The sequence below is a fragment of the Besnoitia besnoiti genome, chromosome V (genome assembly GCF_002563875.1).
Source record: "Besnoitia besnoiti strain Bb-Ger1 chromosome V, whole genome shotgun sequence".
NCBI classification, from domain to species: domain Eukaryota; phylum Apicomplexa; class Conoidasida; order Eucoccidiorida; family Sarcocystidae; genus Besnoitia; species Besnoitia besnoiti.
This window is the reverse complement of record NC_042360.1, coordinates 1101661-1129655: the sequence shown is the minus strand read 5'-3', so window position 1 is coordinate 1129655 and position 27995 is coordinate 1101661. Positions and strand designations below refer to the sequence as shown.

The following is a 27995-nucleotide window of genomic DNA, read 5'->3' as shown; positions in this document are numbered from 1 at the left end:
TGTCTCCGCTCACTTTTCTCTTCGGAGTTAGTTCATTCGCCCCAAGCACGTCCGCGCGCCGCAGAGACAGGCGAGTTTGTCAGTCTCGCCGCCGATGCCGAACTGGTAGTCGTACGTGATTTCCTCGCCGGCGCCGATCGCCGTCTTCGCGATGATCACGATGTGCTTCAGACCGGCCTCGCAGACCAGAATGCGGCATGTGCAGTTCGGCTGAAACCACAAAAGGCAAGAGAGAGGCAGCGAGCTCCTTCGCAGTCAACAGGGCAAAAACGCGGCAGCGTGTGAGGGTATAGGACATACGCAACACACCTGTATGCACAGACAAATCTACACGTATACGGACGGATAAATACGGATACGTCGTACACGATACGCCTACCAAGGGACATACATATAGAGACAGCGAGACAGGTGTCGACATGTGTAGACTACGGGCTACACGCGAATAGGAGAAAGGTTCGCATGAAATACCAGACTTGCGCATACCTCGCAAGAGTGATTGATGAACCTGGAGACATTCCCTGCGCGCGTCGCGTCCACGACGAAGTTGTCATCGAGGCGAAACATGTAGCAGGCCCCGTCGCCGCCGCCGCCTTGCTTTTCGTAAAGCGCTTCGCGCTGGTCGCTCACGCAGTTGCGCACAACGTCGCCGACGTACTCAATGACCGGCTGTTAGAAAGCGAAGAAAGCGACAATCATGACCGCATACGGCTACACGGACCTGGCGCACCCTAAATCATACGCCCGCCGCTTTCCCCTCCCCCCCCTCCCCTTCCCCGCACGTTGATCTGCATTTCATTGGCAAGCCCGTCGCCTCTGTCTGCACGCGACGCCTCCTGGGAGTCGTCCGCGCGAAACAGGCAAACGTTCATCTCCCTCCTCGCCCTAGCTGGGACTTTGCTGGAGTTGCTGTGTCGATTTCTCCGCACTCACCTCGCCCTCAGCCAGCGGGACGTTCGCGAAGAGGCCCTGGCCGTGAATGCGACTCGAGCGCACGCTGAGCCGGTCGTCGACGGCGACAGACTGCAGGTAGCGGTACTGCATGGAAGGCGGCAGCTGCTCAAACTGCCGCTTCGCCCGCGCGCGGGAGAGGACCGAAGCCGAGCGCGAAGACGCCCCTCCGCCCCCCCGGCTGCCAGCAGCGGCAGCGCAGCAGACGCCGACGGCGCGCCCGCCGCCGCGGAGAAAGCAACAGCCGGGACAGAAAGCGGCGACGCGTCTGGGAGCCCGAGTGCGTCGCCGGCCTGCAACACAGAGAGCACCACAACGAGAAAGGAATCATCAAAACGCAGAGACGACAGCGGACCTAACGCGCGAGACACAGCTCGGCATCATGCGAGATGGAGGTTCGGCTGCCACGCGGAGGCGCAGACGTGAACGGCACTCCGAGGACACGCAAAGGCGACACGATCGCGACAGCAACCATACCAAATTGCGCCGTTTCTGCCATATGCAAAGCATTTATATATATATATATATATATATATATATATATATATATATAACTGCTATATATATATATATATATATATATATATACATACATACATACATACATACATACATACATATATACCCACTGTGCATGCTGCAGAAACGGCGCATTTCTATCTATCCATCTATCTATCTATCTATCTGTCGATCGATCTATCTGTCTATCCATCTATCTATCTATCTGTCGATCGATCTATCTGTCTATCCATCTATCTATCTATCTATCTATCGATCGATCGATCGATCGATCGATCCATCGATCTATCTATTTATCTATTTATCTATCGATCTATCTATCTATCGATCTACCTATCTATCAATCAATCAATCAATCAATCAATCTATCTATCTATCTATCTATCTATCTATCTATCTATCTATCTATCTATCTATCTATCTATCTATCTATCTATCTATCTATCTATCTATCTATCTATCTATCTATCTATCTATCTATCTATCTATCTATCTATATATATATATATATATATATATATGCAATACCTCCCCCATCCTCTGCGTGCACGATGTGGTATGTGCCTTACTTTTTCGCTGATGCGATTGAAGGAGCACACCATCAGGTCGTCCAAGTTTTCTCCGCTTGTCTCCTCTTCCGGAGGTTGAAGCAGGAGATCCTGGGGCACGCCGAGAGAAGGCTCTCCACGGCCGTCCCGCTCGCGCCCGCCGCCCTGGGGCTGCGGCGCGGAGAAAGTTCCTCGGGGCCATCGGCGTTCCCACCTGCAAAACAAAGGAAGACGACAGGGAAAAAATTCTCGAATTGAGAGCCATGGCGCAAGCAATACCGCAAACAAAGGCGAGTGCAGATCGCGTGAAGCGCCTTTTGTCGGCGCATACGTGGAGCCTCAGGCGCGCACTGACTCCTTCGGGTACCTAGCTACGAGTGGAAAGAGACGGGAGACGACGCACACAGAAAGGCAGACCTCCCTCAGGCGCTGAGATCGCGCAGATGATGACGAGGCGGTGGCAACGACCACGCAGCAGACCGGAAACGAATGGCGAAGTCGCGATCCTTTGTCCAGCGATCACATAGCATCTGCATGCAACGAAACTTTCATCTTGCGTGTTTTGCAGCGGCTTACTGTTCCATGCGGTGGCACGTGCCCAGGAGCACGCCGAGGCGACTGTGATGCGCTTCGCCGAGACGCGTCAAGGCCCGCCACGCGAGGACGTCGACGATTTTCGGCTTGAGCTGCTCAACTACGTAGGGCGAATCCACCCCGAAGAAGGTGATGGCGCTGATGGAGAACTCCCACGAAGGAGCGGGTCGCGCGTTGTCCTTCGCCGCGCCAAGGCCCTCGCGCCTCTCGCGCTCGCTAGACATGTGTTTCTGTCTCTTGTGTGGCTCGCTGGTCTCTCGGCCGTCGTCTCGCTTTCGCTTCTCAGAGGCCTGCGCCTCTCCATGCGAAAGCGGCTGACAGGCGCCCGCGGATTCGGGGTGGCGGAAGTGAAAAAGAGACACGAAGTGCGCGAACGTCGCCTCGATATCGTGTCCCGCAGCCAGGCGCCAGCCGGAAACAGGCCGGCAAACGCTAGCCGGTGTCTCTTCGCCTCCTCCGCCTCTGGCGCTGCCGCCGCTCGCCTCTGTCTGCAGGCCGTTGGTGCGGCCTTCAGCTTGCAGGACGCTGCAGGCGAAGGGTATACAGTGGGCACAATGTCAGGATTCGAAAGCATAATTTATCTTAAACCGAACGCACACCCAGTAGAAAATAGAGTACCAACATTCACGCATGTCGAACTATTGACAAAGATAGAAAGATATATATATACACGTCTTCATAAACATGTATAGAAATATCCTCAGCAAGTATCAACACGGCGGCAGACGCAGCAAATCTATATTTATTTGCATGCCTACAGACACGTACAAATACGTAGGTACGTGGCCATGGTTGTGAGGACCATGCCCGGAATTTGCAGGTGATGAGATGTCTACAGATCTGGGATAAACCTCGCCGACGCGTGACTCCATCTCCCGGCATGGCTGCAGCTTTTACCCTTGGGTGTGTGTGGGTCGGTCGAATTGAGCCCTCTCCCCGTCGCATGCATTCCCGGCGAGAGGCGGAGGCGCCTGGCCCTTTTCTTGAGGTGGCGCACTGCGATCCCAGGAGGCGGACGCCGGCAGCGCAGTGAAGAGACAGGCGCAGGTGGGCGCTCTGTGCCCGAGCGAGGAGGCCAGAAGGTCGATGGTGAAATAGGGCCTTCCATCCTTCAGCGAGATCGAACAGACATAGGAGGCTCTCAGCGGCACGCGGCCTTCTTCTTCCCAGCCGCGCCTCGCAGGTCCTCTGCACTCTCCACTCCTCTGCATCTCCTCGCTCACACCACGTTTGGCAGCCTCTTCGTCCTCCTGATATTCCTCTTGCGCGGGCGCGCCTGCTTCTCTCTGGCCTTCCTTCTTCGGCAGTCTCGCCGCCGCGCTGCCCGTCTCCGCCGAGGCGCCGGGGGAGGCTCGAGCCGGCGGCGGCGTCAGCTTTTCACATCCTCCTCGCTGGGCATCTGCGTCGAGTCTCCGCAGGCAACTCACGCGGGTCTGCAGACAGGGCGGCACCCAGAAGCGCCTGAGGGCGACGAAGCCGACCGGGAACGCGTGGACGCCTCCGTCGTAGGACAGCGGGGTGCCCACGTTGAGAACGGTCAGGCCGCCATGGCGAATGACACGGTGCGTCTTCTCTCGCGTCGACGCAGGCCCGCCCGGCGCATGAGGTACCAACGACGAAGGCGACTGCGCAGCCCAGGGTGCAGGAGACAGGAGAGGCGTGGACAAGGCCGCGAAAAGAGAAGCCCCGAGCCGACTGCGGGAGGCGGCTGAAAAGAGTGCAGACGGCAGCTGCAGTCGCGACGCTGCCGCAGCGCCTTCGTCTGCGCTACTTGCGCCGATCTCCGTTTCAGATGCGACAGCGAGGAGAGACGCAGAGGACGCGCGTGGACGTTGTTTGCCTTCGTCGACCTTCAAGTCCAGTCTGGCCTCGTCGCCGTCTCCGAACGCCTCGACACACGTGCTGCCTGTCCCCCCAGCTCTGTCGCCCGGAGTCGCGGCCTGCCTGTCGCCAGCGGGCGGCTCGCCTCCTTTGCCGCCTAACCAGAACTCGCCCTGCGGCAGCTTTTGGTAGCGGAGCTGGAGGAGCTCTTCTTCGCTCAAGCCCGCCCCCACGGACGCGAACACGGGCGGCTCGTCCTTTTCTGCGAGGCCGCCGCAGACCCTTTGCCTTCGCCGCCGGTCTTCCCGGTCCCCGCCCTTCGCCTTCCTTTCCTCTTCAGCGAGATCGTCCCTCGCTCGCCGCTTCAGCGCCGAGCCTCTGCGGCCTTTCGGCTGGGCGCCTGCGGGCCTGGAGCGCCCGTCGTCCTCCGGCAGGCTCGAGTCTGTCTCGAGGCGCGCCAGCAGCCGCTTGCCGTCAACGGAGGCGGTGAGGGCGCCGAGGAGAGACGGCGAGCGCAGGAGGAAGGGCAGCAGCGACGCAATCAGGTTTCTCTGGTTGCGGTAGAAGGTAACCTTCTGAGACCAAAGCGTAGCAAGCGACGAAGACGGGGAAGAGGACGGAGGCAGCGTCATGGAGGACGACGACGTCAAAAAGGCCAGCAGCGGATTGAGCAGAGTCGGCACTAGGCCATGGGTCGGCGTGAAAGAGAAGAAAGGAGTAGACGCGCCCGCATAATGCCCCAGCTCCGAACCCGGCGGCGGCGCGCCCAACGCGCCCGCGGAGCCGAGAGGCGCCGAGGGAGAGAAGACTGCCGGCAGCATGAAGAAGAAGGCGGAAAACGGCAAAAGGGAAGACGCCACTAAGCAAGTCAGCTTGTCATTCTCTAGGGAGAGACTGCGCAGGGGCAGGCAGGGCGGACGGAGCCGAATCGACTGATGCAGCTGGCGCGCGACGATGAAGCACACGCTGCCGGAAAGGCCCTCGAGCGCTTGGAAGAGGGGGTCGGCGCCGCCCAGACGCGGCGAGCCGTCGCGGGCGAAAGACGAAGGGGATGAAGAAGGCTGAAAAGACGTCCAGCAGGCGTGACACCAGATTTGTCGGCGCGAAAAGAGAATGTGAACTGGAAACGTCGGTCGGTCCGCTCCTTCCTTTCTCATTCGTTGCACGCCCGGGTCGCCGACGCTCTGTGCATCGCCGTCGAGCTCTGCCTCTTCGCGCTGAGCCTCTGAGCAGTCCCCGCCGCCAGCCACGCCAGATGACGCGTGTGCCGAAGAGACGGCGGCGGCGGCGCCGGGAGAATCCCTCTCGTGTCTCGAGCAAGTCGCGGCCTCGAAGGCGCAGGCCAGGTGAACCTTCACTGGACACTCTGGCGCAGAGCAGTAGACAGAGGCGCCAAGCTTCGTGCACCACAGGCACCGCGAAACCGCTGCGTCCGCGAGGACTTCCCCGACCTCCTCACTCGGAATCTCTATAGGCGGCAGGCAGGCCGGCAGCTCTGCAAACGCGTGTAGTGTCTCAGGAAGCGTCAGCGGGCGCGCCACGGACTGGGCGCGAGCGGAAGCCGCCGAAAGCGGATGACAGGTCGCGTTGAGCGCCGCATCCGTTAGACTGCCCCCGTCCTCCGCTTCCCTCTTCGTCTCTACCAGCTCGGAGCCCTCGACCCTGCCACTTCCAAGCGAAGGCGTTCGCGAAAGTCCTTGCCTGATTGCCTCGACGCCGTCGAGCTCCGCGCGGAGCCCGGTTACATGCGTTTCCTCTGCGCACCCCTTGCCCGCCTGCGGATGCGGCAGAGCCCGCAGGTCGCTCGCGCCAGCGATCGGCGGGAAGGCGGGGAGCGGAAGACGAGGATTGAAGAGAGGCGGAAGCAGCACAGGGTCTACCGACCAGGCAATGCACTCTGAGTGCAAAAACACACTCGCGCCAAACGGCAGCAGGCGGCCTGCGACGAGCCGGTCGCCGCGCACGCCGCAGAGAGCACACGTCGGCAGCGAGGACGCCGAAGACGACGAAGAAGCAGACGTAAAAGAGGGCGACGAGGAGCGGCGGACGCGCGGCGGGTCGCCCTGACGCAGGCGAAGCGCGACAATCCGCACAAGCAGCGAAGGGGCGGCGTCTCGCGTGCTCGGGGCGAACGCCACGAGCGACGAGGCTCCAGCCGTGGGTGGCGAGGTGACCAGTTGCTGCGGAGAGCTCTGGCGGTGAAACGAAAACTCGAGAAGCGCCCACAAGTTGCATCGGAGGCTGAACTCGAGGGCGACGTGGCCGCGGGCGCCTGCGGACGCGCGGACCGCCGCGCAGAAAGAGGAGACGGAGGACGCGGAGAACGGCTGGAAAGCCGACGGCGAAGGCGACCACAAGTCGATCCCAAACGTGGGCGGCAGAGACGCAGCCCCGACGAAGGGTGAGAAGAAGGATCTCACGTGTGCGCGATGCTGCGTCCACAGCGGCTCCGCGTGGGCAGGTTCGTCAGCTTCAGCGTCCTTGCCTGTTTGCCGGGCTTCCAGGTCGGCGCCCGCCTCAGTCGCGCTGACATGCCGGGCTCCGTTCCCTATCTTGATCGCTTGCGCGGGCGCCCACTCGGGGAACAGACTGTAAAACGCTTCAAACAGAGATGCCAGCCAGTCTGCCTGTGCGCACAAGACTCCGTGATACAAAAAAAAAATTTCGTGCAGACGAAGCGAATACTGACGAGGCAGCGGGTCTCCAACTCAGCTGTCCATCGACGCGCGCAGCTGTGCGGCAGTACACCTATGCTGATAGGCGAGTATATGAATATAAAACTGAGTAGAGAAGAATATAGATAGATAGATAGATACACGTAGCCGGCGGGACGCATCATCTAGCACGTCACTCACGCATTCAGAAGACGTGTGTGCACCAGAGGGCATTCATTCTGTAAACAAAATCCGGCGGTCAGGCACCAAGACATGCCGATTTCAGTGCTCAAAACCGGGTCACGCGATTGAGATCTCCCCGAGATGCAGACGAATAGCAGCCACGACAGTGTGGGGCCCCTCTGTCTGGCCTTCACGGGGTTCTACTGGAATTTGCCAGCACGCTGGAGCGCGGGGGCGCAGCTGCTCTTCTCACCTCTGGGGACACGTCGCTGTCTGTTGCCTTCTGGGCGAGGCGGTCGCCGTCGTCGGCTTCCGCGGAACCCGCGACAGCCGCAGCAACGACCGCCTTCACCGGAGGCAAATTCGCGTGATGCCTGATGAGCCACGTAAGTGCCGCAGAGCATATATCCCTCAAGTTGACGCGGGCCGCGTTCGCAGTCTCTTCGCCTCCAGTTACTCCATGAGGACGCTTCTCTGCGCCTCCATCTTTAACGGGGCCTGGGGCGCTGAATCCGTTTCCGTCGTCCTCTGCCTGCGACTCTGCGGCTTGCTGTTGGCGTGATTCGATTTTTCCTTCGTCGCGCTGCTTGCCCTTTCTTCCCTCGCGCTTCTCTAAGGCGGCAACGAGCATCCATGTGAAAAGCGCAACCGCCTCAGCAAGCGGCAGCGACGAGCGCGCCGGCGGCGCAGGACTGCCGCGCCGTTGCGGCTTCTCTGTGCCCTGCTTCGGGCCGATGAAGGCCTTTACGACGGTCGCGACCAGCGGCCTCAACGTCTGAAAGATAAAGTGCAGGAAACAGAAAACACCACCAGCTCAAAAGTGAGTTGCACGTGAGCCTCCTCGAGGTGGCCTAGCTCCTAAAAAGGAACAGAGACGAATGCCACAAGCGCGTCTTGCTCACATGTAAATTGTAGCCTCATGCACAATGGAATCAGGCTGAAACCTGTAGGCTGTGTTTCAACTTGGAACCCTTCACGCGAGAGCAGTACTCAGCATTGTTGGGTCGGAAAGGACGCATCGTCTGCACACTCTATATATATATATATATATATATATGCATACATGTATACACATGTATATTCATATATTCATGTAGGACTGCACGCTTGCTGTATTACCCGCGTGAACTCCGTCCTCTCACATAGCGTACTCTGTCCCTCTTTACCTGAAAGAGCATTATGCGAGCAATAGGGGAATCTTGCTTTTTTCTCCTCGAGTCGCCTGTTTCGCAGTTCTGAGCTATTCCATCGTCCGCTGCGTTTTCCACCAGAGTTCTCTCTCGAATGACCCCGGCCTCCTCTGGGCTCGTTACCCCCGCGACAGCTAAGCGGCTGATCTCAGCACGCATCACGCAGTCGCCGTCGCCCCAGAAGTCTAGAGGGCAGCAGCGTGAGCAAACTCCCTGCAGGCCGTTCAGGAAGACCAGCGGACGACGCGCAATCACCGCGGTTTCCTCAGCCTCGTCGCCTTCCTCTTCTCCCACGCCGCGCGGCTCTTCGCCGGCATCACGGCCGCCCTGGTCCTCCGATGCGCCTGCAGCGGCCGCCTTCTTCCCAGGCACCGTATCCCCTCGCGCAGAGGCGGCGGGCGTCTGCGGAGCTTCAGCTGCAGTCTGAGAGGTAAGCCCCTCTCCTGCAGACAAAGCAGCGTTCGATATCGGCGCCGCACAGGGAGAGGCCGCGACCTTGCGCGCGGCGGCTCGCAAGGCGGCAAGCAAGGTCGGAGACAGCCGGCCTCCACGAGCCGCGGCAGAGGGCACCACCGCGGCCGCGAGCGACGACGGGGCGCTTTCAATGCGGCCGCAGAACCCGCATTTGACAACGAGATCCCTGTCCGCCCCGGCACCCAGTTTCCTCACGGTATCGTCAGCCGCGCCACCAGCTGCGTATCCGTTGTTTGGGAGCAGAAGCATCTGCTGCGGCAGAAAGGCAGATCTCGTGATCAGCGCGAGCTTCGCCGTGTCGAGCTCAGCCGCGACGTCGCAGTTCTGACCCCCCTCGGCGCCTTCTCGTTGTCTGCCATGCTGGCCTCGTCGCCAGCAGTCTCCGCAGAATAGCATCGACGCCTCCTGAGCGTCGGCGCCTTCGTCCGCGCGCTCCCTCGCCTCCCTCGCGGCTTTTCCGCCGGCGTCGGTTGGGACTCCTGCTTTCTTCTCATTGGGCTCGTCCATGCCTGGGAACGCCCACGCAGTCCGCCACGTCATCCCTGCATTTTGACTGCCCAGTGCCGCTGCCAGCGCCCTCGCGCCGCCCGCAATCCACGCAGCTTGGGCTCCCACAGTCGAGGCAGGCCCCAGAGGCTCGGCGGCCGAAAGGGGCGGGGCGAAGAGCCCTGGCTGCTGATGTCGCAGGAGCTGCGGGTGGAGGGAGGCCGCGACAGAGGGGGCACACGGCTGCCGTCGGTCCTGGGGACCGCCCAGCATCAGCGCCCGCGCCGCGCGCTCTCTGTCCAGCCTCTCATGCAAAAGTCTCTGGTCGTCAGCCGCCGCGAAGGACGACGCGACTGGCGCCACCCCCGGCGATACAAAGAGCGCCGTAGGATACGTGCCCCGAGCACCGGCCAAGAGGCGCGCGTCGACGCCCCTCGCTTTGCCGTCGAGTCGGCCGCTGCCGCCGCCTGACCCCCTGTCTCCTCGAGGCACGGAGGCCGAGGGCAAGCCGGGCGGCGACGGCCGGAAGGCCTGCACTCCGTGTCCAGTCGCGAAGGCGACCGAACAGACAGATGCAGGCGGAAGGGACGGCGGAGGCTGCTGCTGCGTGTGCAGACTCGCGGGCGGGTACCTCTGAGTCTGTGGAGAAGAAAACGGACGCGCGTGGAGCGGCGGCGACGCACCGCCCGCAGTCGCCGCCCCCGCTGCATGGAGGCTCGGTCCACTAGTGTTCTGCTGCAGAGGCATATTCACTCCACTCCATGCCGGGCTCGACGACCCATTCACTGTCGCCCCGCTGCCGGCGGCAGCGGTAGTCCACGCAAGCGGATGCGGGGGGAAGAAGCCTCCCTGCTGCTGTGAATACCCTGCGCCCGCTCGGCCGACAAACAGGGAAGGGCTAAGCGAGGGTGACGGCCGCAGCGGCAGCGGCTGGACGCCCTCAGCGGCCTTCGCCTGCGGACGCGCAAGGGCTGGCAGAGGACCCTTAGCCGCGAGGCTCCCCGCGGCCCCTAAGGAGGGCGGGCGGCTCGGAAGGGGCTTCCCTGGTCCCTCTGGGTCCGCAGCAAGACCTTGCACCGATCCCAGGTGGTGCAGTGCGCCACTCTGCATCCCCTGGCTGGTTCCATGCGTGCGCAGCGCCGACCCTGGACTCGGTGTCTCCGTCGCCTGAGGCGACCCCACCCAGCAGATCCGGCTACCCGCCCCGGAGCCCGCGTCCTGCTGGAGTCCAGACCCCGGGCCCCTGTGTCGCTTCTTGACTTGCGCCGCCGCAGTTGGCCCCGCGCTCAGACCGAGACGCGTCTCCGCCTCTTCATGACTGCTCGCTTCTCTGCAGGCGCCCTGCCCCTGCGTCTGGCTCGGGAGAGGCGCGCCCGACGCCCCGAGCGAGTCCAGGAGAGACTGGGGCTGGGCGGTGCCTTGCGCTTGATGGGCGTGCTGCTGAAGATGAAGCAGCAAGGCCTGAAGCTTCTCATGAAGGGCAGCGGCCGGCGGCACGGCTGAGGTGGAGACTGGAGAGGCCGCAGGCGACGGGGAGGAGGCGGCCGAGGAAGAAGACGACGCCTGAAGGATGGCGCTTCGCAACTGATGAGTCGCCTGCTGAAGAAAGGCTGCGCGCGCACTCTGCTCAGCCGCGGTCATCTGCGTCGGATGCGCCTGCTGGACCTGGGGGCCCAACTGGCTCCGCTGCCGCGCCAGTCGAAGGAGTAAGTCCTGCAGAGAGAACGTTTTAGAGCCAACACACGCGGGCGATGCAGCTCACTCCGTACACCTCTCTGGCGAGCGAACCCGCACACACAGAGACATGCATGTACATGCCCATGACACGTTTCATGACCCAGGGTAGTTCGAGGTCGGCGAGGCGAGGGCAGGAGACGCCGGCGGGCACGCAGGGGGCATCCGCAGCAACCCCGACAGAGACAGACCACTACTGCACAGATACGCAGACTGCAGAGCAGGTCGATACAGAGGCATCCAACTTCGATTCAGTGACAGACGGAGTCGTAGTCGCCAGCCAACCGTCTGTCTCCGAGGCGCCGGAAAACCCCTTCCCTTCTCACGCTTACCGCTTGTTGCCCCTCCGTCTGTCCTCCGCCTGGAAGTTCGGCGCCGCCTAGGCCTTCGGCTGCATGCCAATGTCCATCTCGTTCGTTGAGGGCGGCCGCAGTCGGTTTGTGCGGCGGCCCCCCCGCCGTCGCGAAGGCGAACGTGGACGACAGGGCAGTCGCCAGAGGGAAGGGAAGCTTCCCTCCGCCGCGGCTGTCTGCGGGCCCCGCCACGGGCGTCGCGGGCGCCTGCGACGGCGATGCGGAGGCGATCTGTCTCTGCAGCGAGCGCAGGGCTGTCCGCTGCTGATCTGGGGTCATGTGCGCGAGCCCGGAGGAAGAGAACAGCAGCTGCTGGACTTCGCTCGCTGACAGAGACGACAAGAGAGACGAAGGCGGCGAGGCCGCCGCTGCGCCGGGTGAGGAGGTCGACGAGGCCGACGAAGCGGGCGACGGGGCGGGGGGCTGCGCCAGACCCTTGAGGCGCTCTTGGAGAACTGCTAACGCCGGCGAGCCTGCGTGGCCTCGGGGGACGGCGAGCGATGGAGGCGGAGAGTCTGAGGGAGAAATCGATGACGCCGGCACGCTGTTCGAAGACGCATCGTCACACGCGCCGGAAGGCGGGGCGGTCGCGTGCACGCCTTCCTGCCTGAATGCGCGTTCCACTCTCTTGCTCGGGGCTTCACAGTCTTCTTCAATGGCGCTTAAGTCTGCAGCCGCCAGCGACGGGTCCCTGTCGCGGCGTTCCTCGGCGGAAGCATGTGCGAGGGCAGGCACCGACAGGCCGACGACGCTGAGCTCGCCGATGCCCCGCGGCGCACATCTCTGCCTTGCGCGTCTTTGCGCCGCCCTGTCGAGCTGCTCGCCGTCGTCTCGCTGTCCGCCAGCGCGTGGAGCCGCATCGCCTCTCAGACAGGTGGCCGTTCGCGCGAGGGCGGCACAGAGTTTGGGCGAGCTTCGATGCAGGCTCTCTTGGCGAAGCTGCCTTTCTTCGCCGCGCGCCTGCATCTCCTCGTCGGGTGCGCGGAAGCCCTGCTCATCCCCATCCGACCCCCCGCCGCCCTTGAAAACGTCTGCCCAGCCAGAAAGCGAGGCCGGGAAGCAGCTGGAAAGCAAGGCACTCAGCGCCTCCGCTTCCGCGCTGACCGAGTTCGCCGGCGGGTCCGCAGCCTGCCCGCGGGGAAGAGACGGCGCGCTGCGCGTCGCGCCGTCGCAAGTGGCGTTGGGTTTTGCCGTGTCTACGTCTACCTCCGAAGCACCGGTCGGTCTAACGGCCTCTGGCTGCCGCTGCGAGTGCGCAGCGACACGGGACGCATGCGCGACATGACCGGTTCGTTTCTCCGACTGCGCACCTAAGTCGCCTTTGTCGCGGATGTTCGGCGCTAGGCTCTTAGCGTCGCCTAGCTCGATGGTACCGCTGGCGTGCCGGCTTGCCGCGGAGAGGAGCGCAGGCGGGGGACAGTTTGCGTAAGATAGAGACGTCATGTCTCCGTTCGAGGCGCAGCTCGCAGAAGACGCGAACGCGGGTTTCGCTTGATCCAGCGTCTCCCTCTGCTTCTCTCTCTCCTTCGCGCGCAACGGCTGCAGCGCCGCCGCCTGCGTCGCCGCCAGCCGCGGTCCGGGCGACACACACGAGGCAATCGAGTTCTGAAGAAGCATGTGACTCACCAGAAGCTGCTCCGGACTCACCACGGCGCCGCCCCTCGGGCCAGCTGCCGACGAGCCGCCAATCGACAAGCCGCCAGCCGACGGCGCGCCACCGGAGGAGACGGAAGAGGCGACAGCGGCCGGGGGGGCGGCGCCGCCGCCAGGCGGGGCTGCGTTCGGGACTCCCCCAGCGGCCGCCGCGAGCCCAGGCGCAGCCCCTGCGACTGGAGCGGGCCCTGCGGCAGCTCCAGTCGTCGCTTGCAGCCGCTGAAGGGAGGGAAGAAGACCAAGAGAAGAAGTGTCCACGCCCGACGCCTGGCTGCCGGGGGGCGACGCAGCAGCTCCTGACGGCAGCGCGAGGGGCGGCGGGGACGCGAGGTCGCGAGTCGACGCCGACGTCGCCGATGCGGGCGAGGCACCTGCTTGCGCGGCCGAATTCTGGGGGGGCTCTGGAGCATGTCGCAGGGCAGCGGAGGGCGCAGACGACGCAGCCGGGGAAGGCGCCAACGGTGGCGCATGCGCCTGGCGGAGGGCGGCTAGGCGCGCGAGGACCTCAGGGCCCGACGGCGGGGGAGAGCCTAGGTCCGAGGGCGGCGGCATGCGGACGCCTTCGAACCCAGGCAAGACTTGGTTCGCTTCCAGCGCTGCACGGAAGGAATTGAAGCGCATGGACGCACAGACAGGTTGACCTACCAGCCACGTGAGAGGGAGCCGCGCGATTTTCAAATGTGAGCCTATCGGTGAAAGAGGAGGCGTGTCCGGAGTAGACTCACGGATATTTGATGTGTCCTCGAAACCATGCTAGCGCGATAGAACTTCGTTTAATAACGACACGACCACGCATTCGCCTCTGCACTCACGGCGCAATGTAGAGATACACTTCTGCAGAAGCGACGCGGATGCGGAGGCACACACATCGGGAGTTGAGGCCGCCAGAGGCCGGCGCGCACGCAGCTAAGTGGAGAGGCTATACGAGCGAGCGAACTGCCGTTTCTGCGTGTGGAGGGTTCGATTTGCTTACCTTTGTAGCAGCACCACTGCAAAATATTTTGGCCTTCGTCTCCCATAAAAGGCGAGTGTTTGAGCTGGATAAGGATGCGGTAGAGAGTCTCCGGCGACGAGCCCAAGAGCTGCGCTATCACAACGGGGCGCCAGCCGAGATGCCGCACCAGCAACTTGAGCGCGCGGAACAGATTCGCGAGCTCAGAGAGCAGCTGCGCGCGCGACGTGTGCGCCGCCCCGGCGGTCTCCTGAGCCCGTCCCTTCGAGATCTCCTCTCCAGAGGCGCGCCGCCGCGCGCTCAACCCCGTCGACGGCGCGCCCGCAGGCGAAGACGACGAAGAAAGCAACGATGACGACGTAGCTGGCGCCGAGGCTGAGGGCGGCGCCGCGGACGCCGACGACTGCAGGCATGCGGCGGGAGGGTTCGCAGGCCCCTGCGTCGGACCCGAGGACTTGGAAACAGACGGACCCCCTCGCCCGCCGGACACCACACCGGCGGCGGCAGTGGCCTCGCGCGTCGGGCGCTTCTCGCTTCCTTCCTGAAGCGCCTGTCCGGCGGATTCGCCGAGCAGAAAGTTCTCGCCTTCAGTGCCCGCGCGTCGGACTCCCTGCGCACGCAAAGCTGCCGCGAACTCCGCCGTCGCGTCCGGCCCGGCCCCGGGGGGGCGGAGGCCGCCGACGCCAGTCCCGCCGCGGCAGAAGAAGCCACAAGCGACGCAGCGCCCGAGGGCGCAGCGGAGGGCGCAGCGGCTGAAGCCAACAGCGGCGCGCGGGACGCCATAGGCGCGCGGCCCGGAACTCCTGGGAGCCAAGGCAGCTGAAGTCTCCCTCTCGCTTCAGCCGACGCTGGAAGGTGCTGAGCGCCCGCCGGGGGCAAGTGCCCCGGAAGCGACCCCAGTGGTGGGGGGCGCGTAGCTGTCGACGGGCTCCACGCAGGCGGGAGGGTCGCAGGGCGAGGCTGCGGCGCGCTTGGCTTGAATCCCGCGGGCACCGCCACCCCTGCGGCGGCGCCCACAGACGCCGAGGACGCAGGAAAAAGCGAGCCGGAGAGGGGAAGCAGCGCCCACGCAAGAGGAGCTGAGGAAGGCGCAGAAGCCTGGCTCGCTCCGTGCTTCTTCCACATGCAGTCGGCGTGAGCAGCCACGCCGCACCCGCCGCAGCGATAGAGGCTGAACTGGGTGCGGAAGGCCTCTTTTCGTTCCGCTGACTCCGGCGAAGAGAAGGCAGACGCGTCTGCCCCCTGAGTCTCGGCGTGAGGCGCCGCGGCGGCGAGACAGGCTGCGCCGAGGGCGCTCGCCAGCGGCCTTTCCCGCGCTACGCCGGACGCTTCCGGCGGCTCCACTGCGACTTCCTTGCGTCTGTTTCGAACGTCCTCGAGGTGCAGGCACGGTTCCGGCTCCCCACAGGCCAGACAGACTGCGCAGCTGGGGCATTCCGCGGACACAGACGACGCCGAAGAGGCAAAGAAAGTCGAGGCCGACGGAGGAGCCATGCCGACGCACTGCGCGTGGAACGACTCCCCGCAGGAGGGGCAGTGGTAGAGGAGATCCGCGTCTGCCGCGGACCCGCACAGAGCGCAGCAGTCCACGAAGAGCGCGCCGGCCGCCTCCGCGTCTTCGCCGTCGCTCTCTGACGCGGCCTCGGGCGCTTGGGCTTTGCTCGAATTCGTGGCGCGGTCTCCCTCGACAGCGAGATCGTGCTTGACGGCTTTTTGGCGAGGAGGGGTGGGACGCCGCCCCCCCCACGCTTCCTCCCGCCCGCGCTTTCTCCCTGCGCTGCCGCCGCGGCCGTATAGCGCATCGATCGCGCAGAGGAAATCCTCCGGCCTATCCGCCGCGGGCATCACGCTGGTGAACCGGGGAAGGATGGGGGGGGGCCCGGCGGCATCCTCGAGCGCGCGGCTTGTCGGCTTTGCGTTCTCTTTGTTTTCGCCTCGCGCCTCGTCGCCTTCGTCCCCGTCTTCTGAGACCATCCATCCGCTGTTCGATCGGTGAAGCCCAATCCCGCGGTCTGCGCAGTGGCTCTCCTGCGCGGCCGCCTCGCTGACGCTGAAAAGACATCCGTCGTCGCCCTCGCCCAGCGAGGGAAGCCCGCTCATCTGTGCACCGAGGCCCGCAGCTCTGTCGCCTCCCGCTACGGGTCGCCCTAGTCGCCTTCCCTTCTTTTTCCTCTTCTCGCCAGCTGCGGCACAGAACCCTGCGGCCGGGGTATGGGCTCCTGCGCCCGTGCTGGCCTTGCGGGTCTGCGGAGCGACCGTGGCGCGCGGCGAGCCCGTCACCTCGCCGAGAGTTCTGCTTCTCGCTCTGCGTTCGTCGTCGAGGGCGCCCTTCTTCCTTTTGCCGGTCTCCCTCGAGTTTGGCAAGTCGAAAAACGCACAGCGAGAAGGCAGCTCAAAGAGGTACGGCTCCTCGCCCTCCCCCGGCGGCGGGAGCGCCGACAGGCCTGCGCCCAGCACCGCGTGAGGTGCGAGGGGCAGCGACGCGGGAATGAAGGACGACGACGAGGCCGAAGGCGACGCGAACGCCAGCTGAAACGTCGGGGGGAACTGAGGCACGGAGACAGCCGAGGAGGGTGCAAGCGGAAAGCCACATGCGAAGGTCACAGGAAGGATAGTCGCCGGAGACGTGAGCAGCGGTACCGCGTCGGAGGGCAGCATGCAGAGGTCAGCGAGTGTCTCCAGGGGCTTCGGTGGAGGCACGGGCAGCCTGTCGTACTTTGCCGGGTACCGGACGACAGCGAACTGTTTCTCCTGCTCGACTGGGACTGGCGCGGATGTGTCCTGCGCACCATCGGCCACGCTTGTTGCTTGTGTGCTTGGCGGCGCCGCCTCCGCGGGCGCGGCCGCCAGCTCGTCTCCCTCAGTCTGCAGTCGCTCGCAGTCGATGTCGCCTTCGGCACTTTCTCTTCGCGACCCGCGGTCGCGTCTGTCCGTCGGCGCGGCCTGCCCTGCCGCTGCCGAAGAGGCAACCTCCGTGGATCCGAGCTGAAGCAGCGTGTCTCGCGAGTCCAACGCGGACACCGAGGACGCGCGCGCGCCGTCGTCGACCTCGCGCGCGCAGGCGGCGGCGCTTGCCTCTGCCTCTTCGCTCTCCGCTTGCTCGCTGTCCCGTCGACTGCCGAGGGACCTCGATCTCCCGCGGAAGACCGCGGCATCGGCGCCGGTCGCGCTCAGATTCCGCGTCACCGTCGCCGCGCCTCTGGCTTCCTCGTGCGCCGCGTCGGCAGTCAGCGGTTGCGAGTCCTCCTGCTGCTCATACTCGCCGAGGAGATCTAAAAGGTTTGCATCTCGGCCGGCAGCGCCGCGCTCGCTCCGGTGCTCGCCCTTTCGCTTCAGAATCTTGCTGGGTGTCAGCTGCAGGATCCCCACTAGCAGCTCGTGCGCCTTCCGCTCCATTGCGACCGCGCTGCGATAGGTCCGCGTGTTGGGCATGTTCACCATGCGCGCGTTATGGAAGATCTGCCGCAGGTCCGCGATGACCTCCTCGTCGCGTTTGTATGCTCCGCGCTGCAGCTTCTGGCGCATCGTCGTGAGGTCCATCGGGCGAGTCACTACCCGCCAGTAGAGCGTGAAGGACGCGGCCGCAGGCAGCGTGAACTCCGCACTCTTGTCGAAAGCAACGAGCTGGTCCAGCAGCCGCTTGTACTTGAGTGAGCGCGAAGAGCCGCGACACACCGGGCACCTGAAGTGCACAATGTCCAGAAACAAATCACCGCGCCTGCACAGTGTCTGACGCTGCGGTGGTGAAAACGTGCGGACTTCCCACGCACGCGTCCGCTCTCTCTCTGTCTCTTGCTAAAGAATGGCGAGGCAACGACAAGGGATGCAACGCAAACGGCCGCACGGCGCACGGGCATGCGCGACGACCAGGAACGGACGGCGCACGCCGGTGCACAGAGATGTTCACGTAAGCCCTAGACCCTGAAGATGTGTTTCTGAAGAGGCTGAATGGGGTTTACAGGGGCAGGCTGTGGGGCTACGCCGCATATACGCCTGGATAAAAAGGATGTTCACCTCACAGGAAACGAAGCAGGCTGCCGCCGCTCCGATGCCTTCAGTAGTTCCGCCAGCTGCTCACAGCTACGGCACCCGCTGAGGCAAGGCTGGCCGCGTGGGGTATCTAGCCGGAGCCTCCGGGTTTTGGTTTGCGAGGCTCGGCTGCGCGCGGGAGACGATGGCAGAGGACACATTTGCATTCTCATCTAGGTAGTATGCGCTAGATGCGTAACTAAATACATGCTCGCATGCGCACACACATAAAGCCTTTTTCTTTGTTTTTTTCTCCGTGGGGCGTACCTGTAGAGAACGTCCCGCGAGGCAAGTCGCTCCATGTGAGCCTCGGAGAGCCCGTCGCACTTGGCATGCACCCAGAGGCGGCAGCCGTCGCACAGGACCCACTCGACAAGCGCGCTGCCGCTGCCCTCGACTCTGCGGCCGCCTCTCTCCTCCTCTGGGTCGTCGCGCGGGGCGGCGTCTGCGGGTTTGTCGCCGAGGAGGCCAGCAGCGTCGAGGGGGAGCGTGAGGTCGTCCAGGCCGTCGAAACCCCAGACGCGCATGCAGACAGGGCAGAACTGACCCGCTTCGATGGCGCAGTGGCAAGTGGAGCACATCTGGAACTTGATGTCCCAGTTGGCGTACTCAGGCCAATACAAGTCGACGTAGCCGCAGCTCTGGCAGCGCGTGCAGGCGTCGCAGCGGAACGTCGCGATCGGATGCAGCTCGGGGACCGGCGGGTAGCAGCAGGCGCCGTGCGCGTACATGTTGCAGGAGTGGCAGTTGACTGTCGGCTGACTCGTCGGCGCGCCTAGGACGTAGCCCGCCTCCTGTCCCAGCGGCGGCAGACTCAGCGCCTCGCAGCAAAAGCGACACGTCGCGCAGTCCGCACAAACCCAGTCGTCCCAGACGCGCGCAGCCCGCCCCCCCACCCTCTCCTCTCGCCGCCTCCGCGACGACGCCGAAGGCGGCGACGGCGTCGACAAGGCTGGCGGCACGATCTCGGGAACGAACAGCAAGCAGATGCGAGACTGGGACGGGGAACCGGCGGCCCCTGCCGAGACAGCGAGCGGCGACGACGATAGGGTCGCTGCGGATTCGCAGCGCGACGCGCCTGAGCTCACCTCCTGAGCGTCCGCGTCGCGCGCCGAAGACGACCGCCACGCAGCTTCGCCCGCCTCTCTCGACGACGAGGCAGCGTCGCCAGTCCTGTGGCAAGTCGGCGGCGCCCCTGTGCTTTGGCGGGGGGAGAAGTCAAGGCGCAGGGCTGCGGACGGTGGAGGCGAGTCGCCTTTGCGAAGATTCACGTCTTCTGCCCATTCCCTCTTGCGGTCGCCCCCTTGGAAGAGGCCCGGCGGCTGACTCCCCTCGCGACTGTCTCCGCCGCCGCCCGAGGTCTCTGAGCCGGATTCCTTACTCTTCTTGCTGCGCCCATTCCTTGCGCTCGTGCCGTACACGCTGCCGTCTTCGATATCTTCTCTCTTCAGAGGCGCGCCGCCGGCATCGCAGCCCCGCTCCGCGTCTCGCCCCACATTGGAGACAGTCGCTATGCGCTTCTTCTCGCGCTCATCCTCTGTGGGGTCTCCGCCCTTTGGCAGCTGCGCCGCAGCAGCCTCTGCCTCACGCTTCTCCGCCTGCTTCTTCGCGTACGCCTTGATCGCAGCCTCGCGGCGGGCAATCAGACGCCGGTGGCGCGCGCTCTCCTCGCACAGAGACTCTTCGTCCATGCTGCAGACCGGCAGCGCAGGAGGCCGTCGGCCGTGAGAGACGCCAAACAACGCAGGCAATCACGCTTCCGCGTCGAGTCATGAGCAGGCCCTCACTCAAGAGGCCGGCGCGGAGAGATCGGCAGATGAATATGGGGACAGACTAGCGGAGACATACTGCAAGCGAGATGTAGTGATGGTAACAGGGACACCAATACGACAGTCGCGCGCGGCCATCGTACACGGGAGGCTGCAGTGTCTATATATATCCCCAGACGCATGTGGAAGGACAGCGATGGACACAACCAAATATAGACCATGCAGATTGCGGCAAGCAGTTAGAGACTCTGGAGCACGACGAGTCAGCTGAAACGCGTACCCGACGGCGATCTGTCTTTGGTGAGCCGGGGTAATGCAGGAGGCGTGGAAGACGCGCTCGCAACGCGCACACCGCAGGCCCCAGTGGACTTCCAGGACTTTCTGTTCCTTGGAGGAGGCGGCGAGCGCGCGGGCCTCTTCCGCCGTGACAATATCGTATGTGCCCGAGGCTCCAGCGGGTCCGTGAGGCCCCCGTGGGGCGCGAGCGCCCGACGGGCCTGGGGGCCCCGCAGAAGACCCACAAGACGACGCGGGCGGCGCCGACTGGTCAGGCGCGGCCAACGCATCGACTGGCGGCAAGCAAGCTTGAAGCTCTTCAGGCGAAAGCGAAAAAACGGCAGGTTGCCACGTGAGGGTGTCAACGGCCCCGGTTCGAATGACGGAAACTGGTTTGCAGCACGTCCTGCAGAGCGGTCGCGGAGGCGGCGACCCGGACGAGCGCGGCGAAGGCGAGCGGGACTCGGGCGACGCGCGTGAGGCCTTCTCAGTCGAGCCAGAGAGACTTCGTGAGCGATCCGGAGACGAGGCATCGTCTTCCTCGGCCTTCACGTCCCCCGCACTCTGGAGCCCTGCGCTCTCTTCACGTCTGCCTGCTTCACTCCTTCGCTCCGCGCGGCTCGTCTCTTCGGCAGCTTTCTCCTGGCGCAGGTCAGCTGCAGCTCCGGTGCCCGCTTCGTCGCTGACTATCCCGACTCCGTCTTTCGCCTCAGCGTCTGGTGTGCCTGCCTCGCGCGAGTCGTCCTCTCGGTTGCTGCTGGCGACCGCCCGCCGTGAGGGTGGGTTTTCTTCCCCGTCGCTTTCGTCAGCCGTACTGCCTTCCTTCCGCTCCTGACCTGCATCTGCGCCATCTCTGCCGCGCCTGGCGGATCTTTGCTCGCGGCGTGCGAGCCACTCAGGTCTCTCCCAGACGCGCCGCGAAGAGACGAGGCGAATGATGTCGTGCGACGAAGAGAACCAGCCTCGGTGCTGGGCGTCCGGCGCGAACGCGAGCGCCTCGTTGCGCAGGTCCAACGGCGGCGCGTCAGCCGGGGTCGCCGCGTCGGTTCCTTTGGCGTTGAGCAGAAAATGAATGAAAAACATTCGGAACTTTGGCAGGAAAAACTTGATCACGCCCTCGCCCCACTCCCAGGTGCTGCGCTGCTTCTCGTCGCGCCAGCTACGGACCACGCGCACGCGACAGCCCACGTACGAAAAACCTGAAAAGAAAAGAAAAATCACAAACCCCAGCGGCATCCCGTCAGCCCAAGGTGAACTCGCCCTCGGAATGCTGGAGGGCCGCGGCCGAAGATGCAGCTGAGGAGAATACTCTGGGCGCAGACACAAGACGGGCGCAGGTATTTTACAGGCGCCGCCGTCCACGCTGAACCAGCCACCCTCCCGCCTCCCCCTCCCTCACCGCTTTTCATCAGGTCAGCTGACTTTCTGCTCCTACCTTGAGCGTCGTCGCGCACTTCAACTCGCCTCCCGAGCGTGTGGAGCGCCGCGCCGCCCAGCAGAGAAGGGATGGAGCCGGACGGGGGCGTCGCGCCGGTCGTGGGCGCGCCATCCTTGCCCTTCTCTTTTTCCTCATCGAACTCCGCGCCAAGTTTCTGCCCTTTCTCGCCGCGGCGGCGCCCGACGCCGTTCCCCGGGGCAAATCGTCCTAGCCCGCTGGCGTGCTCTTGCAACGCCAGCGGCGCGCCGTCGTCTCTCGAGAGCGCGGCGGCGCTGGGCGATCCCGCGCCTGCCGCCGCCGCTGATGGCGACGCCGCGAGACGAGACGAAGGAGAAAACGCGAGGTGCGCAGGCGGCAGCGGTTCTTCGTCGTGTAACTGCTTCATCATGCGCCGAGTCAGCCGGACAGCGCTGCCTTCAATCAGGCAGGCATACAGCGGGTCGTTCGGAGCTGAAAAGACACGCAACGCGCAATCGGCCCCCTGTGCTATGTTAGTATAGGCAGGCGCAGACAGCACGGGGCGTCGCGGCAGAGCCTCCAGCTATCCCCAGATCGATACATATATAGGTTGCTAGCGCCCCCAGATATATATATATATATATATATATATATATATTCACAAATATGCATCGATGGGGGCCGCTGTGAGTAGGTCGGTAGTCTCACGCTGGCGAATACGGCGTTCAGATGACGCGCTAGGACGCGTGCATTTCCGTGAGTTTTTATGCATGCGTCGCCGTCCTGCCGGAAGGAACGAACGCTTCTCGTGTGCAAGCGAGCTGCTGAGAGCAACGGCGACTCAGGTCTCGAGAGGCGGGCGCCTGAACGAAAGCGTCGCGGCGCCGGCTTACTGAGTTTTTCTTCCATGTCTGGGTCGTCAAACGAAAATCGCCGCTTTCGCTTTTTGCTGTTTGTCCCCTGCGCCAGCTGGTCGGTCTCCCCCTGGTCGCCGCCCTGCTGGTCTTCCGCGGGTTCGCCTTCGTTGCCTTCGTCGCCCCTGTCCGCGTCGCCGTCGCCTTCCGGTGCAGCAGGCGCGTCTGCACGCGCCTCCTCCGCAGACTCGGTTGGTGGCAGCGCGAGAGCGTCGTCCTCCTTGTGGGCACGCCGGACGACTTTCTTCGCCTTCTTCGCCGCGTCCTTCAGGCCGCGCGCAGAGTCGTCGTCCGCCGCCTCTTCGCCAGCCCTCCCGCCCTCCGGCGCGCTAGGCAACCGGCCCTCGAGCGCCGCGCAGAGGATCTCTTCTTCCTCTTCGTCCCAGTGCAGAAGTTTCCGTCTTCCCAGCTCTACGTCGGAGAGCTGCTCGCCGAAGCTCGACGCGAACTTGTGCGCCACTTCCCGCGTCCAGTCGCCGACGCGAAACATCTCGAAGGACTCCCAGGAGCGCTCGCGGCTGTCGTCCTCGCTCTCCAGCTCGGCCTTCACGACGTCGCGGAGTTTGCTCTTGAGCGGCGACGCGCCGGCGCCCTCCGCCGCGGCGTCCTCAGGAAGGTCGGCAGTCGTCGGCTCCTTTCGTCGTTTTCCTTTCTGGCTTAAACCCGGCGTAGCAGCGCTGGAGCCACGCAGAACGGCGCCTTCGCGCGGCGTTGCCTTGCTCCTGTCTCCCGCCTCCGCAGCGTCCTCCGGCACGCGCAGCTCGCCAGCGCCTTCCCCCCTCTCCCGCGCCGGGGTCGTCGACTCGGCTCCTTCGGCGTCGCAGCGCTCTTCCTTCACGCGCCGGCGCCCGCCCTCCGCTGCCCGGGGGAGCTTGGCAGACGCAGCCGCGCTCGACGACGACGCAGCGGCTGCGGGTTTTCGTCTCCTCGAGGACGCAATGAGGAAGTCGTCAAGCAGCAGTGACAGCAGTTCTCTCGGCAGCGCATCTTTGCTGCGCGCGCTCGTTGTGGCACGCGGAGACGTCTTCGCAGAGGCCACGCTCGCGACCTCCGCCTCTTCTTTCTTCTCCTCTTCTGCCGCTATCTGCGCCGCTCCCGGTGGTGCAGCGGCTGCTGCGTCTGCCAGAGCCTCGCCGGCCTCGGGCGACTGCTGTTTCGTCTCTCCGCGTCCGCCCCTCGGTTTCGTGTCGAGGTCGTCTCTGGAGGCCCGCTGCTTCGCTCGGGAGATATCGTCCTTCGAGGAGCCTGGCTTGGCGAGTGCCGCGTCGGCAGTCGTAAGGGCGCTTGCTCCTTCCTCGGCTTCGCCCGCGCCAGGCCACGTCGCAGCATCTCCCTGGGAGCCCCTTCGTGCACTGCCGTCTTCCTTTTCTTTGCCTTGTCTAGCCGCCTGACCTTTCAGCGACGCTGGGTCGCCGTCCCCCGCGTCTCGCCCTTCCTGTCTCTCCTCGCTGGGCTCTGGGGCTGTCGCCTGAGTCGTGGATTTCTCCCCCGAGTCGTGTTCCTTTCCGTCGCTCGTGCGCGTCTTCCCGTCTCCCGCAGCGTCTGCGGCTCCCTGCAGTTTTGCCAGGCGCTTCTGCTCCTTCTTCTGTTGTTTTCGCAAAAGCTTCCTCTCCAGCTTGGCGAGCATTTTCTTGTCGGCGTCCTCTCCTTGCGCCCGCAGAGCGGCTAGCAACGCCTCGGTTGAAAGACCGTCTTTCGCTCCCTCTGCCATCTTCTTTTTCTTCTTCTTCTCCCCGTCATGCCTCCCACCATCTCCGCCCTGCTTCGCTCTCTCGCCTGTAACGGCCGTCGCCGCGTCTCCTCGGTCTCCTGGCGTGTCGCGGCGAGGCGACGCGTCCCCCGTGCTTCCAGATGTCCCAATCGCGGAACTCTTGTCTGCGCCCTCGCGCTTCGTCTCACGCGCGTCGCCTGTCGCCGTCGCGGTGTCAGCCGCCTCGGCCGCCGCGCGCGCCTGCCTCTCGTGCTCACGTCGTCGCCTCTCGGGTCGTGGATACGTTTTGATAGCCGGAAAGAAGCCGAAGCGCTCGTATTCCTCGTCGTATTCAAAGACTTCGTCCACCGGCGGCGCGCGACCCAGGCCCGCGAGCGACAGCACGCCGTCGAGCGACGCAATCCTCACCCCCCCCGCCAGCTGCGCGCGAAACAGCGAAGAAGCTGTAGAAGACGAAGGCGACGCCCCAGGAACCGGTGCCGGCGCAAAGACACGAGACGCGGCGCCGGTCGGATCCGCTGCAGCCGTTTGGTGCGACGGCGCAGGCCGCGGAGAGAGCGGCGGCGCCGCCGACAAAGGCAAGGCGCTCTGCGAGGACAGCGCCGCGTCACCTGCACGTCGACCTGCAGCCCAGTGCGATGACGCCAACAATGAGGACGAGGCGAGCGAAGAGGAGCCGAACGAGAAGGAGGAGGCCGAGACAGACAACGGCGCGTCAGAGGCGAAAGGCCGCTCGCCGCCGCGGGGAGGGGCGACAGGCCTCGGGCCGGCAGGCGTGCCCGCTTCTGGCGTCCGGGTGTCGAAGCTGCGCGCGGGTTCGAGGCGTCTGTCTGAGCCACTGGACGACTCCGCTACCGGCCAGCGCGCGCGCGACGCCGACTTCACCGTCAGCGGCGAAATAGGAGACACGCCGGGCGACCCTCGCGCGAGGCTCGGCGACGCGGAGGCCGAGCGTGAGGTCAATGGCGACGGCGCAAGGCTCTCGAAGCCTTCGCTGTCTTCGCTCACGTCGCGTTCGCCGAGTACACCGTGCGCTTCCCTCCGCTGGGGTCCCGGCTTCACAGCCTCGTCGCCGCGCAGCTGTGCTCGCGCTGCATCTGCAGCCGAGCCCCTCGGGCTTCGCTCGCCGCTGCGCCGCGCGTGCTTGCCTGGCGGCGACAGCGTCGGCGTTGCGCGATCACCGCCAGGACCGCGCATGCGTGGACCTCTAGACGCCTGCGATAGGCGGGGCTGCGCCTCCCCGCGCTCGGACGAAGGCGACGCGTCTCCTCGCGGAGAGGACGGCGACGAGGCTGGGGAATCCAGTTTGGTGTGGCGGAGGCGAACGCCGCCAAAGCGACGAGTGCCGACGGTCGCCTCACCTCGGCCGCTCGGCGCGGCTCCTCCTCCGCGGCGCGGGTGATGCTCCTTCTCCCGCGCTTCGCCTCCGCGTCGCGCATCTTCTGGGGACTCGTCGTCACTCGCCGGCGGACGCCTCTCTCGTCTCGGTGGAGACAGGACCGACGAGGCGCGCGGATACCGCGGCGAAGACGGCGGATCACGCCGCTCGGTGCGCCCCGCGGGCGACCTGGAGCGCAGCGCGTCTGTTTCGCGTTTGTGCCGGTCCCCGCTCGACAGCGAGAGGTCTGCGCGTGATGGCGAGAGCCGCCCGGGGGCTCGCCCCGCGCGACCCGCATGCCCGGGTCGAGCCTCCTCACGCGGCGACGAGCGCCGCGAAGCCGAGGAGATCCATCGCCGACCCGCCCGACCGGATGATGTCGAGGAAGCGCGTGAGTTTCGAGAGAGCGATCTCCGTTCTCCCTCTCGGCGCTGGGGGTGGCAGTCGGCCGCGAACGCGCCACGACCCGGAAGCGCACACCGCTTGGGCTCAAAGGCGTCTCTGCCGCTCTGCCTGCCGTCGCGCCAAGCGTGTCTGTCTCTCCGCTCAGAGTCGTCGCTCTCGCCCGACCCTGACAGGTCTCTTCTCACCCGGTCATCTCCTGCCCAGAGTCGCTCGTTCCCGCGCTCGCCTCGCTTCACAAACCCCCCCCTCGTCACAGAGCGGGATTCGCGCGGAGAGCGGCCTCGTCTGCGCGTCTCTCCAGGCGATTCGAAGGCGAAGAAGCGGGCGCGCGAACGCTCTCCGCATCCCCAGTCTTCTTCCCGCGTGTGGGCGGCGCTCGAGTAGCGCCCGGTGCGGCTCTCAGAGGCGCGAGAGGGCGAGCGCGATGGAGGCGTGCGCGAGCGACTGTGGCGGCCGCGGAGAGACGCAGCTGCTTCAGAGGCGCGCGGCGGGGACGAGCACCGAGAAGGAGAGTTTCTGCGCCGCGAAATCGAGCGAGGCTCGCCCTCTGTAGACAAGCTCCGGGGCGGCTTGGCAGTCGCGGAAAAACGGGAAGAAGAGGGGGACCGGCGTGTGTGGGGGCGACCGGATCGAGGCGGAGATACGGACGCCGACGACAACCGACGAGCCGCCGGCACACAGTCGTCTCTCGCGCGCCGTCCATACCTTGTCTCCTCGTCTGCAACGGCGCGCAGCCCGCGATAGCCTTCTCTTTTCTCTGCGCGCCTCCATCCCACAGGTTCGCGGCTCACGTCCTCGCGTGCACGCTCGCGTCGCCCTGGCGACCAGCAGAGCTGCACACGGTCTCGCTCGTCGTCCCGCCGCCCGCTGGCCTCGGCTCGCGGCGACCGCTGGGGTGGCTCTTCGGATGCGTTTCTTTGTGTCGGAGCGCACGCCTCGAGTTTGGCCTCTGCCGCGCGCGGGCAGCGGCGGCCTTGCGCGTCGCGTTGCTCGTCGCCCTCAGTCCTCCTCTCGCGCCGCGGCCCCGAGGCGTCCTCTGTGGCGCGGCGCGCACGAGAAAGCAGTCCGAGTCGAGACGGCGAGAACGAAGACGAAGCAAACGAAGAAGAGAGATAGGGCGGCGACGCCGCGCCCTCCTCGTCTCTCCCTCCAGATTCGGCAGCGGCCGGTTCCGCGGCTGCGAGCGGCGCGCCGACGGGCTTCTCGTCCCACCGGCGCCGCCGCGTCGCCGCCAGCGCGCCTGCCGCCCCCCCGGCGGCGCTTGGGTTCGACGCCGGCGTCTCTGCTGCGTTCGCGGACGGGGGTCCGCGTTGCGGCGGCGAGCGCAGCGACGATGAGGCAGCCGCCGCCGCAGGCGCCGGTGTGGGCAGAATGCGCAAGGAAGACAAACGGGATGCAGACGCGTGTCCAGCGACGCGCGACGGCGACCCCGCCGGCGAAAACACCGGCGCGCCACGGCCCTGCTGAGAGGGTAGGGAGGAGTCGAACGCAGAGAAGGGCAAAGCCGAGGCGGTGCCGAGACGCGCGGAAGAAACGGGAGCCTCGAGGATGACGGGGCTGAGCAGCTGCCGCGGGTCGGCGTCGCCGCGGCCTCCGGCGTACGCGCGCGCCGAGGGCGAGCCCGGTCGGAACGCAGAAAACGAGCGGTAGGAGGCCGCGGGTCGCCCGGGGAGAAAGGAAGCAGACACGCTCGCGCCGCCGACGCGGCCCGCATTACAGGGGGGTGGCGGCGCAGGTGGCGGCGCAGGTGGCGGCGCAGGCGGCGGCGCAGGCGGCGGCGCAGGCGGAGGGAGGGGTCGCGGCAGGAGAGGGGGCTGGGAGGACCCGAAGGCAGCCCCCCGCGGTGGAGGCTGTCGCCTGCCTTCGTCCCCCGCCATCCGAATTGCTGACACGCACTCCGAGCCCAAGAATCTTTCTCAGCTCTCAAGAGGCGACAGCGGGAGTCTGCGCCGCGAGGGCGTCGAGCGCGGGCTCCCAGCGGCAGGCTCTCTAGCGATCGGGGTCA

At 65.1% G+C, this 27995-nt stretch overlaps 1 protein-coding gene across 1 annotated transcript; it reads right to left on the bottom strand.

The window, feature by feature from the left end:
- Nucleotides 1–27: 27 nt before the first annotated feature.
- On the bottom strand, nt 28–27867 carry BESB_059780 (uncharacterized protein; the record flags this gene model as incomplete). The annotated part of the gene is made up of 15 exons (XM_029364392.1): nt 28–210; nt 487–669; nt 934–1244; nt 2021–2232; nt 2595–3137; nt 3510–7060; nt 7524–8045; nt 8437–11133; nt 11487–13756; nt 14134–14515; nt 14584–17794; nt 18409–19833; nt 20191–21385; nt 21622–22074; nt 22476–27867. 15 exons carry the CDS (start codon nt 27865–27867, stop codon nt 28–30), a joined length of 22530 nt encoding a protein of 7509 aa, XP_029219100.1.
- Between the last annotated feature and the right edge of the window lie 128 nt (nt 27868–27995).